The following is a 12,054-nucleotide window of genomic DNA, read 5'->3' as shown; positions in this document are numbered from 1 at the left end:
GGGAAAGAATACTATGCAAATTTTTCTTCATTCCTTCAATTTTGACATTAAACATTGAAGTCATGGTCAGGATTATGTCAAGAAAAAAAAATAGCGGTACCATTTCATGAGGATATGCAAAAAAAGGATAAAAATCTTGAAGAATTTCTGGTTGCATTGTGTATTCTTTACAGAGCAGAGATGAACAGGGAATGGACAGTGTTGGCATTTTTTTGGGGCAAGGCGGCAGGAGATAAAGGTACCCACTCCACCCTGCTGGTTAGGGAAAGTGGAGGTGCTGTGCCAGCTCTTCTGGCTCTTCTGGATGAGCAGAGCAGTTTAAGTTTTGGAATGTTACTGAAACCTCCAAGAAGTGGGCGGAATATATTAAAGGCCTTTGGCCAGATTTATTCTCCACCCTTCTTAGAGGTACCTCCTAAGAGGCAAAGCTCAATTCAGATGTCAGTTCTTATTCATGCCCAGACCAAGAGACGCATACTCAGGATATACAGACCATGTTTCTCTCCAGCAGGTTTTAGGGCTGTAGTTTAAAATCAAAGATATAAGGCATTCCAGATGTTCTGTTTGTGTGTGGCAGCTATCTTTGTGCTGTGCAGAACAGTCATTGATGCTGTAGAATGAGTACATGTTATTTAACTGCCGTATTGGGAATATAACTTAAAAACCATGCCTTACTTGGAGTGCTGAACACCTGTGTATGAGCACTACTTCAACTAATATTCCTTCTTTCTTCTCAGTTCCTGCAGAACCTTTATTGTGCAAGTTTGCCGATGGAGGACAGAAAAAGAGACAGAATCAAAATAAATATATACAGAATGGAAGAGCATGGCACAGAGAAGGCGAGGTGAGACTTGTAAGTCCTCCTTCCAAGCTTTAGTGTGGGTGTAGAATAATGAATACGTATGAAAATGATAGGCATTGAGACTTCTTGGCTTGGCTCTTTGGCATATTAAAAATGTGCAGGCAACTCTTACCCGACAGTTTGCAGCTCTATAAAATACTTAACTGTATCTTTCTTAGGAGGAAAAAAGGCAAAATGCAAAACACTAAATCCTGTCTCATTAAGGTGAACAATAAAATCCCTTCAACTTGGTCAGGAATATGCCTAAGATATTTCTCATATTGTAAAACTACCTGAAACATAACTTTATTTACATGTAGTGAATAATCCTTTGATTTATGCAGCACTGAAATGCACACCACTTTTTAGATTAAAATAGTATACCAAAGCAGTGCCGCATTCATTTATTTTTTTGTCACAGCTTCTTGAATCTTTAATGTTCAAGATAATAATTCTATAGGCTTAGTGTGGTTAGCAAGCTTAGGCACCTCATTTATATGAGACAAGAAAATTCAGATGTGTCTTCTGAAAAACAGCACTCCCATTCATTTTTACAGTTAATATATTGTAAGCAATATAATCATCTTCATTCCCTGCCTCTCAGACATACGCATGTTCTCTTAGTCACAAATTTCATAGATTGCATTTGACGAGAGGAAATGGCCTTAAGTTGCATCAGGGAAAATTTAGGTTGGCTATCAGGAAAAAGTTCTTCACACAGAGGGTCATTAAGCGTTGGAACAGGCTACCCAGGGAGGTGGTGGAGTTGCCACCCCTGGAAGTGTTTAAAAGATGCGTAGATGTGGTGCTGAGGGACATGGTTTAGGGACCCTGGCAGTGCAGGGTGAACGGTTGGACTCGATGATCTTAAAGGTCTCTTCCAACCAGATGATTCTGTGATTTTGCTCCTTATGCTGAGAACTTGGATACTTGTATTCTTAGCCAGTATTGCCGACTGTCTTCACTATACGATTACTTCTGTCAATTAACCTTTCCCTCACAGTAATAAACTATTTCAGTACAACTAAAGAAGGAGTATAGAAATAATTTATGATCAAAATTATTTTTGTCAACTCTTTCTTTTCACTTTTTTTTTATAAAAGGCTGGAATGACACTCACCTATGATCCAACCACAGCTGCTTTGCAAAATGGGTATGTTAAATAACGGCACACTAAGAAAAATGTTTGCATTATGAAAGATGCGCAGAACTGGCATTTAATAAATATTTCTGCATTTTCTAGATTTTATCCATCACCCTACAGTATTACAGCAAACAGAATGATCACCCAGACATCTATTACGCCATACATCGCTTCTCCGGTTTCCACATACCAGGTTTGTATTTAGGACTTAGTAGTTGAAATGGTTTATCAGACCTTGTGTTTATTGATCAATTGTGACATCTGATTTTATGTATTTTCCAATAATGCGTCGCTTTAGTGAAGTGACCTCTTCATGCTGTGCAGCATGAAAATGACCAACTTAAAACCTAGGAGTGTGTTTGTTTCAGAGGCACAGCAATTTAATGAGATATGTGGTCAGCTGCAAAACAAAGTCTCTAACTTGTGCTGATGTCTAAGGTATTTGTAGCCATTTCTACATTTTATATATGATTTTTCCTTGGTCAAGTTCTTTTAATGTCAATAATATATCTTTAAAATAATTATTCTTTATTTAAAACCTTCTTGATTTAGTTAAATTCTATTTCAAAAAACGTTTCTCTGTGCTTTTTGAACTTTTCTCCAGATTGTTTCAGTGAAAAAAAAAACCCAACCAACCAATGATAATGTGTTATGTAGTTGTACTAAGAAGGGTACATCAAATGGCTTGACATTAGAGAAGGAAATTTGAAAAACAGTTCAGAGTTCACATTACATTAGCATTCAAATTCAGTGGTTTTATATCAGGAGTAAGGCATTTAACAGTCAAGAAATCTGTTTCTAAACCAAAAGTTTCTTAATTTTGAACAATAAGTCAAAACACAGTCATGCACATTTTCTATTCTTAGTGCCCACTCCAAGACTTCCTGAGAAGGAATTTTGATAGGTGTCATCTTGAGTCCTCACTAAGGGATATTGTCAAACGATTCAACATCCTGAGAAAGATAGGGAACAGTTTTTGTACTTTGATATAAATCTCTTACAAATACTCAATTCTAGGGCATCATACATTTCAGTTTACAAACCACTTGCATTTAATGCAACTGGTATGGCAGTCTCAGATGTATGCTCTGTAATTACTACTTGGGAAATGCCAGTTACCCCAGTGTAAGCTAAGTGATCAACTGTTTTGGCATTAACATATAGACAAAGTAAACATCAGTGATTCACATGATAAATAACCAAAACTAATTAAATGAGGAAAATTCTTGCCTCTGTACGTGAAGGGAAGGAGAAGAGGCTGTTTGCTTTTTAGTGAGACACATAATCTGAGTTTTCCAGCTTTCTATGGTTGAAAATGGTTATGGAAGGCTATGTAGAAAGTGTATAGAAGGCTAACAGAGGCACTGTGGGCCATTTCATCAGTATTCCCTTGCAGTCATATCCACACACCTTCCTATTCCAGGTGAGGTGAATGAAGAAGAATCGTCTAATGTTACTTTGGAGGTCTAATGCCTTCTTGTGCGAGCAAAGCGTTATGTAGGAGTTAAAACAGTGTATTCTGGGCTAAAGGGCAGCTGGATTAATTTTATATTAATTTCTGAGGTGACTTATGCAACACAATGTTTGCTCTTGGCAGACAGTGCTCGTACTGTATTTTTCAGTATATTGTATCGTTTTGCTATGTGCAGCAATACCTCAAAAATTACAGCAAGTTCTTACCCAGAAAAATATTCCAGTAGAATTAGCTGCTATTCTTTATTAAAACATAAATTATTTATCAATAAATGATCCTCAGATACTCAGAATTCAAGTAAAAGTTGGAAGTAGGCATGGAAATATACTGCTTTTGAATACAGTATCACTTTTTGGGGTTTATCAAGATAGGCAGACTGCAATACTGTGTTTCCAGAAATGTTGTTACCAGTATTTCAATATATATGGCATAGTCCTTAAATTATTGTGGATGGAATTACTAACGTGATTATGCTTGAAGTGCCACAGTAATAGGAATTGAAAACTAAATTGAAGTCTTCTGTATTGGAGACGAAGGATGTTCTTGGCCAGAAGAGTTTCACAATTGGTATATTGGTCACATCTTCATTACCGATCCCTTCTCACTGAATCCTACGGCATTCTGTTGTCTACACAATAGGATGTATCACAAGAGCATAATTTATTTGTTTTTTCTTTGTTCCTAGATTTATTCCTATTAAAGGTAAACAAATTTAATAAAGCTTTGTCTATTGTTGTTTTCTGCAACTTCTGTCCACCTAAATGACAGTTCTAAATTAGTTAGTATCATACTATGAGTAGATTAACCAGACCTTTAGTCAGGCTGTACCAGTATTTTTGCCATTAAGCTTTTGCCTGAGGAAAGGGAGGGTTCAAGCATTTTCCATTTTTGAACTGCTGTTTACTCTTTTTCTGATTGAAAAAGAAATTAAAAATATTACTCTGATTTGAAAGGCAGTACCAAAAGGAGGGAAGAAATGTTTCCATCGTGCATAAAATACCTCACCTTGACTTTTTTCAAGACTGCCTGTCTACCTGTCCTGTTCACAGGACTCTGGGAACAATAGTAGAGGTGTTTAAAGGGCTTTAAATGTCCAGCAGCGGTGCAGGTCAGAATCCTCCCTTATCCTACACACCTACAGGAGCGGGGACGGGGGGGCAAACATTTTCATTCCTGCCTTTAACTTTTCTTGCAGCACACTTTTTCAAAGAGCTGTTGCAACCAGCTCTTTCTAACTAAGATAGGAATATCACTTACTAGTTTACCTTTTGATCTTTTTAATTTGCCTCATCACGCAAAGTTAGGCATCCTGCCTCAATTTAAGTATTTATCTATTTGGAGAGAAAAAATGCTAGTTGCAAGAGCGAGAATTCTCGTCAGAATTTTCTCCTCTTCCTGTGCTTTGGGTCTAACATAACCTCAGTGTCTTTGAGAAGAACTGTTCTCCTAAATCTTCTCTTTGTTCCTGGAACAAGATTCCCACCAAATTCCAAGTTTCCTTTTCCCTTGTGAAAATCTAATAATTATTTTATTCCAATCACACTCGAAGGCAAATGATGCTATACCTTCTGAGATATCAATTACTTTTCCCCAAAGGAATTTCAAAGGCAGAAGGTGCCTCCTTCAACACAGCAGAAATGTCTTATGCATCTGTTTGAATCCTTTCAGGGTACTTGATTAAAGTTTCTGAGACCTGCACTACGACCATAGTATCCTGTTCTGGACGGTATATGTGGTATATTGTCTCCAAACCTTGTTTCTGTTTTACATGTCCCCAGCACATACACTTTTCATAGAAATCAGCATTGCTCTGTAGAGTGACTAATTGCATTAAAAGGTGAATAAATAAGGAAGGGGGCTTGTTAACATGATGGATTAAATTATTATTAGTATATCTCAGTTGGAGTTTTCAGGAAAAGAATGACTAAAACAAAATATAAAATCCTGATTTTGTTCTAGGTTCAGAGTCCTTCTTGGATGCAGCCTCAACCTTATATAATGCAGCACCCAGTAAGTTTTTATGTTTCTCTGTTGTTGTTTTACTGATTGTATAAACCCTTTACATACTTCAAACAACAGGAAATAGGTCAATTCCCAACGAATTACTTTCAGAGTTTTGACAATTACATCATGATTAAATCATGGATCAAAATGAAGAGAGACACAAAGATAAGAACTTGTATTGGGGCCTAATTTCATTAGGGGAGAAAAAAAGAAAGCGGCCTTCAGGGTATCAAGGTGATGAGAACAATTAAAGTTACCAAGTCAGCATCCTGAGAAAACTTCTTTAAATTTTCTTTATCTATTTATCTATTTTTATTTAAATGCACTTTGGAATTACCGATGTTTTGCATTCTGTTTACCTATTGGGAGCTGGATTTGAAGACCCAGGGTTTTAGAATGAGTCCTGAATAGTTAATGGTAGATAATTTGTGAAAGACAGATGGATGTAGTGATGTAAATAATATTATGGGCACTCACTTGAGAAAACCTGCATAGCTTGTTCTGGCTTCGCCACTCATGAGTAATGCTAGTCTCCCTACACTTTTGGCTGTGGCATCTGTACCAGACTGTCAGGCATTCTAATCTATACTCTCCCATGATACTTTGCTTCTTATTTATGTCATTTGCCAATTAAATACTATTATATCTGAGACTTAATTAGGTTTCTCGAGATGAGCATTATGAATAATAACAGGCGCTTTAATATATGCACTGCTGTAGTTAACCAACACGTCTGTTTCCAGATATAGAAAGGATATTGTCTTGACTTTAACCTCTTCACACAAATTACAGAACGTAAAACTTCTTGGCAGAACATTATCTCCTTCTCCATGCAGAGAAGGAGATAGTGAATCAGAACACTGACACAATTGTTGCTGCATTTGTGTTTTTTGGTGTTAAACACGCACGCACACAACTTTTTAACTTTTCCCTCTGTCAGCACAGATTTTCATTTACAAAATCTTGCAAATTATGCTGTGAAAGACACAAGTGGATTTGTCGTAAGGTGTATTAGTTTCACTGGTATACAAAATGAGGTTTTACCATTGGAAACAAAGATCGAGATTCCTGAGTTAAGTTCAGTTTTGGCCCGTGCAAAGACTGGTGCTGTCTTGCTCATTTGCTTTGCAGAGAAGCTGCAGTCTGCAGACAGGAAATTCTTCTAGTGTTTGATGTGCCTGTGACTCATTTCATTTACGCTGATCACATGCTTGTTTTTCCAACTATACTCTGTACATTTTATTTCTCTTCTTTTCTTTTTGAGGATTAGTTATTGATTTAAAATACTGACTTCCAGTACGCTGCAATTATTTCAGTTAGTTCTGAACCATCATCAGGTTTAATCAACACTTCTGCAAACATAAGTCATACAAATTATTTGGAAATGTGATTGCTCAAATGAAATTTGTTGATAACCTTCCGTTTCAGGTTACTCTTAAAACTTTATCAGTGTGTCCTCCATATTTAGCAATTTCAAATGTTCAGAAATGCAACATGTACTGTTTTGAAGTTAACAGAATGGTACAGGAGTGATGGAAAGGTCATCACAGTAGCTAATGTTTAGACAGAGAATCAGCATTGCTGACCCACTCTTCTAAAATGCGTGTGCTAATGAAACCAGCCATTAAGCAGGGCAGCTCTCTTACATGTGAACATCACATGTGACGAGTAGAATATTCCGAACACAAATGTTCCTCCAAAGCCTCCATTCCTAAAGATAAGAAAAAGTTTCTTCCTAAATCCTGAAATTCCAAAGGTTAAGCTGAGTGAATCTGTACTTGATACTGTGTGCATATTTTTACTTTAAAGTTAGCGTCTGGTTAAACCCATATTTTACGAAGTGTTTTCAGCAGGTGTCTCAAGTACATTGTGCATCAGGTGCGTACTCAGTAGGACGTTCATGCAGTTCTTATCCCATTACCAAACTGTGCAACAGGCATCTGCTCAGGTAGACTATTCAGAATGTCCCAGATCTGCATCCTGAGACAGTGCCTGGGATTAAGGAGAGTTCATGCGGTGTATCTCCTCAGAAGGACAGCATATACTTAGACTGTCAAATCAAAACTGCAATTAAAATCAGAGTGTTGCCGCAACCTTTTCTTTCTTTCTTTCTTTCTCTAATAGGGTGCTGTACTGACTCCCTCCATGGACCACACCATGTCACTACAGCCTGCATCGATGATAAGCCCTCTGACACAGCAGATGAGTCATCTTTCATTAGGCAGTACTGGAACAGTATGTAGCAATTTAATACGAAATAGAACTTACACAAATAGAGAGTATTATATGTAGATCACAGTACGCACGTGCAGCTTGGTGTAGAAAAAGAAAAAGTAATCCCGTAGGTAGTCTTCCATCTAATAAAATACTAAGAAATGTCTTCATTCTTAAATCATATTCAGCAATTTTTATTCAGCCTAGTACTTGATTAGAAATTGGAGATGAGAAACTAAAACCAGATCAAAGTAAATGACAGGAACCCGGGAGGTAACTCCAGAGTTGTATTGAAAAAGAAGAAATAGTTGTTTGTACTCTTCAGGAGATCAGAGTTGCAGAAAGTAATACCAAGTGTGGGATGGAAACTAAACCAGAAGAAGAAATGCAGGCCAGCTTCTAAACTGAAAGACCCTTCTTTTCTGAGCAGATAGAATTAAATAAAGGAAAAATGATGCTCGGGATTAAGAAGTCTGAATTCGAGTTTTCTCGAAACAGATATTTCACTTTTCTGAAGAGCCTATTGATTTCAGACACAGAAGTCTTTCTCCCATGTATAGTGCTTTAGGGAAACAGGCAGCACCTATTAAACAATATCATTTTGAATACTCTTAAATTTACATTGGGCTTTATCTCCATTTAATGGATTCTCTGTATTTCTAGTACATGCCAGCCACGACAGCTATGCAAGGAGCCTACATACCCCAATATACACATGTCCAGACAGCAGCGGTTCCTGTTGAGGTCAGTATATTTTTAAAAAGACCAGAGAAAAGAAACATGAATATGGTATTAGATGCTTTTTGCTAGGAAAACTACCATTTAAAGCCTAACATTATATTCACAGTTACAATGACCATGAAATCTGTAAAGTGTCGTTATTCTCAACTAGTATAACTAGTATTATAACAAAAAATGTCGGTACAGTACTTGGAGCGGTCTTCCATATAAGCATAGCTCAGATGAACGTCGTGTTTTGTGAAACCTAACTTCCAGTAGGACCAAGCCAGGGGCTATACTGTAGTTTTGATCTTTCATTTAGTTTTCCTGTGAGCAGTCTTGATTGTAAATTTTTGCGAAGAATCCTGATTTTTACCCTGGCATCTCAGGATATCATGCCTATTTGCCTGATAAACCCCACTGCAAATCCAGCTGAAGAGTGTAACTAAATGGTAGACGATGGTTTGTCTACTATTTTGACTTACCCCACACCCTTTCATAGGTCAGTACTTCTTTAACAGAGGAACTAGACAAGGTATGTTTCAGCTCTTGTATTCAGAATGAGTGGTAGACAGTCTCTTCCAGAGCCCGTAAGAGAAAACATTTGATTTCAAAGTCTGTTTGTCCGAAAACAGAATCAAGCAAGTTCTGGAGTTTATGCATCTGCCTATGTGGGTCAGAGAAGGACTTGTGGTAATTAGCTAATTGCGCTGTCTGCCAGTGCATTATCAGCTGAATTAATTCTCTGGTTTCTGGGGGGTCTGTGTGCAAAGTCCCAGCTTTGTTTGGCCCAATGCCAATCGCACCGCGGTACACAGTGCAGTGCTATTTGTACGTTTGGTAAGTAGATCTCATTCTTCTCGCTGCCCCTCAGAAGGAAAGAGGCACAATGCGCTTCTGCATTTGCAGATAGAAAATGTACTGGCAGTTATTTGCTCCCTCTGTGTATTTATTTCTATAATGTCAAAGGTTTGTGGGGTGTTTTTAATTATCATCAAAGCAGCTGAGGAAATAAAAGGTTTGCATGATCATTTTATTTCTCCATTTGCTGAAATGTAGATCAATGCACCTCAAATTTGGAATACCCCACTGGAGAAATGTCAGAAATACTTTAGATCTGAAGACTGTTAATTGCATGAATCACATGGAAATAGATAATGCTGCCTGATTTTGTGTCTCATGTCTTCCTTTCTATTTGCAGGAAGCCAGTGGTCAACAACAGGTTACAGTAGAGACGTCCAGTGACCATTCTCCGTATACGTACCAGCAAAATAAGTAACTGTGAGGTAGGGGCTCATCCTGTCACGTGGAAGATGTGAATTCAAATATATTTTTTTCATAACTTACAGTACTCTGTATTGAATTTTTTTTTTATGTCATGTAAATAACGCTGATCATATCTGGGGAAGGGCAGTGAAAATAATTAGAACTTGACCAGCGTTAGGAGCCAGGGAGGGAAGCAGAGGTTCCAGAAGTGAGTTAATGAATTGTGAGAAATAGTGTTTTAATAATTTCTCTATAGCATATCTCTGTAGCAGTTGGATTTTAATTTGCTCATCATGGCAGCATACCGTATAGAAGAACAACAATGAATTAGTGCAAAAATACAACCACCACCGTATTTAGACATATAATATCTTCTGTTTCTGTGGTACATGTAAGATTTGGAAGCAGCTTTGCGACTGACTTACAGACCACAGACAAGGGGGTGGTCTGGTAGAAATCCTTGTTGAATTTTTCGGCTGAAGACTTCCCTGCTCATCTTCTATTCTAGGAAAAAGCAGTTTGGTCCAGAATTTTGTCAATTAATTTTTAATCCATGTCCTTGTTTGGTTCTAATTCCAGAGTTTTACTTTCCTACTCTGGGTTTCCTCTGGTTTTGCTTTCATGGCCTTTCTTTACAAACCCATAATTAGCTTTACCCGAACTCCTCCGTGCAAAGTTTTTGCTTTCTGTAGATTGCCATGTTGCGCTAACCATTTGCACCTGCATTTCCTTCTCCTTCTGCCATGTTTCAAAATTCTGGAATTTAATTCTTCCTTAACTCATCTTTTTCTGAGTGCTTTGTAAGCCAGGCAACTTGACTACGTAGTTTTTTTAAATCACATTTTGTAAGACCTCATACTGAAAAATTCCATTCAGCTGCAATAATGTGCTGGAGGCTGTCTTAGAAGGGTATTTCTGCAGCTCTCACAGCATTTATTAGATACTCAAAAATCATCATCAGTTACGTGCGAAGAACTTCTAATTGTGTGATATTCTCCCTAAAATGTATAGATCTGACAGTACGCGTATTTTCGTCTTATCTTTGATTTTGCAGGTCAGCTGTGCTATTTCACAACATGCTCTCATCCCCAGTATTGGCATAACGACCTCTTATATGTTCAAGGATGTAAAGATAGAAACAAACCAATGGGGAAGCTTTGCGTGTTCAACAGATGGCACAGTCTGCATAGCACAACATATGACCTGTGTTTATTATTGTAGTCTGGCCAAATGCTGGCATCTAGAGAAAGCCCACATCCTTGATTTGATTCCAGGGCAGGGAGAAGCCAAAGCCACAGGGTCTTCTGGTTATCCATCTCCTAGTGTTAAACTCATGGCTCCTGGATGTTTCCCATGCCAACAGTGTAGATGGTGTTAACCACTTTTCAATGAATTATTTGATTTTCCTTAAGTCTTCCCCGTGGGCCTGTAAAACCTCCTTACCAACAGAGATCTGTGGTAGGCGCAAAGCGTAATCCTGCATCTCATCTCCATGTCCTGCCCCTATCCCCCAGCTTGTCAGTGTATCTCCTGTAGACTAAGGCCAGGCAGGAGGAGCAGTGTTTAGTCTCCTGAAAGGATGAGAGATGTGTTGCCATCTGAGACACATTTTGTAATGATGACTCGGTGTAGAATACTGACTTCTGTGAGCAACTCAGCATCTGCTGTATGCCAATCGTCCTCGTATTTTATTCTTCAGCAAAGTACCGCTGCCTGTTTTTATATGCAGTAGGAGCTAGTGAAATCTGTGTTAGCAGTGGCTGTGGCAGTGGGCACTTGGGGAAGGTTAATATTACGCAGCTGATTTCAGCCTCAGAATATGGCATTTGTTATTTCTGTCTCTGGAACATGTTGGTACTTGTCATTTTTTAGACAGGTGACAGGGAGGGAATTGACAGTTATTCCTTGCCCTCAATACAGGGAACACGCTGCAGTCTCTTAATTGTTGCAGCTTCGTTACTGTTGTCAAATGGAAACTTCTTTCTAAATGCACATGCAGCACTTTTGGGAATGTCCTATTAAAAGTCCTTGCACATATTACCATAAATAAGGGGTAAATGACATCTAGCACGTTTGCACAAGTGGATGCGGTCAATCAGAAATACAGCAGTGTCTTTCCTTTGGTGGCTACAATTAATAACTTTACAGTTTCTTTTAAAAAGTTCCTGCTATGTGGAAATAGTCAAAGGAACTTGAAAAAAAAATACTGTTATAGCTATATATGCACCTATAAATTTACGAGCCTTAAAATACCAGACTTGTCTTGCCTTGAAATTCAAAAATTGTCTAAACCTTTTTCCATTAGCTTGGTATTTTTTTAAGCCTATATGGCAATATAAAGCCAATACAGTAATTTGTGAAGTCGTCCCTCAAATGTAATGAGCCCTGAAC

At 37.9% G+C, this 12,054-nt stretch overlaps 1 protein-coding gene across 2 annotated transcripts in view; it reads left to right on the top strand.

Annotated features, from left to right (window-relative positions):
* The window catches only part of RBMS1 (RNA binding motif, single stranded interacting protein 1), a 66,186-nt gene that overhangs the window by 51,019 nt on the left and 3,113 nt on the right, over positions 1 to 12,054 (top strand). The window contains exons 6-12 of one of the 2 annotated variants that reach the window (XM_010141335.1): positions 738 to 844; positions 1,945 to 1,994; positions 2,085 to 2,178; positions 5,419 to 5,469; positions 7,588 to 7,698; positions 8,341 to 8,421; positions 9,599 to 9,683. In XM_010141335.1, the coding sequence (XP_010139637.1) occupies positions 738 to 844; positions 1,945 to 1,994; positions 2,085 to 2,178; positions 5,419 to 5,469; positions 7,588 to 7,698; positions 8,341 to 8,421; positions 9,599 to 9,676 (572 nt within the window). In that variant the 3' untranslated portion in view covers positions 9,677 to 9,683. Of the gene's footprint in view, positions 1 to 737; positions 854 to 1,944; positions 1,995 to 2,084; positions 2,179 to 5,418; positions 5,470 to 7,587; positions 7,699 to 8,340; positions 8,422 to 9,598; positions 9,684 to 12,054 lie in introns of both variants that reach the window. The other variant, XM_010141337.1, reaches the window with a different exon arrangement.

Source organism: Buceros rhinoceros, unplaced genomic scaffold, assembly GCF_000710305.1.
Source record: "Buceros rhinoceros silvestris isolate BGI_N320 unplaced genomic scaffold, ASM71030v1 scaffold768, whole genome shotgun sequence".
Taxonomy (NCBI): Eukaryota; Metazoa; Chordata; class Aves; order Bucerotiformes; family Bucerotidae; genus Buceros; species Buceros rhinoceros.
This window is presented reverse-complemented; position numbering and strand designations above follow the sequence as displayed.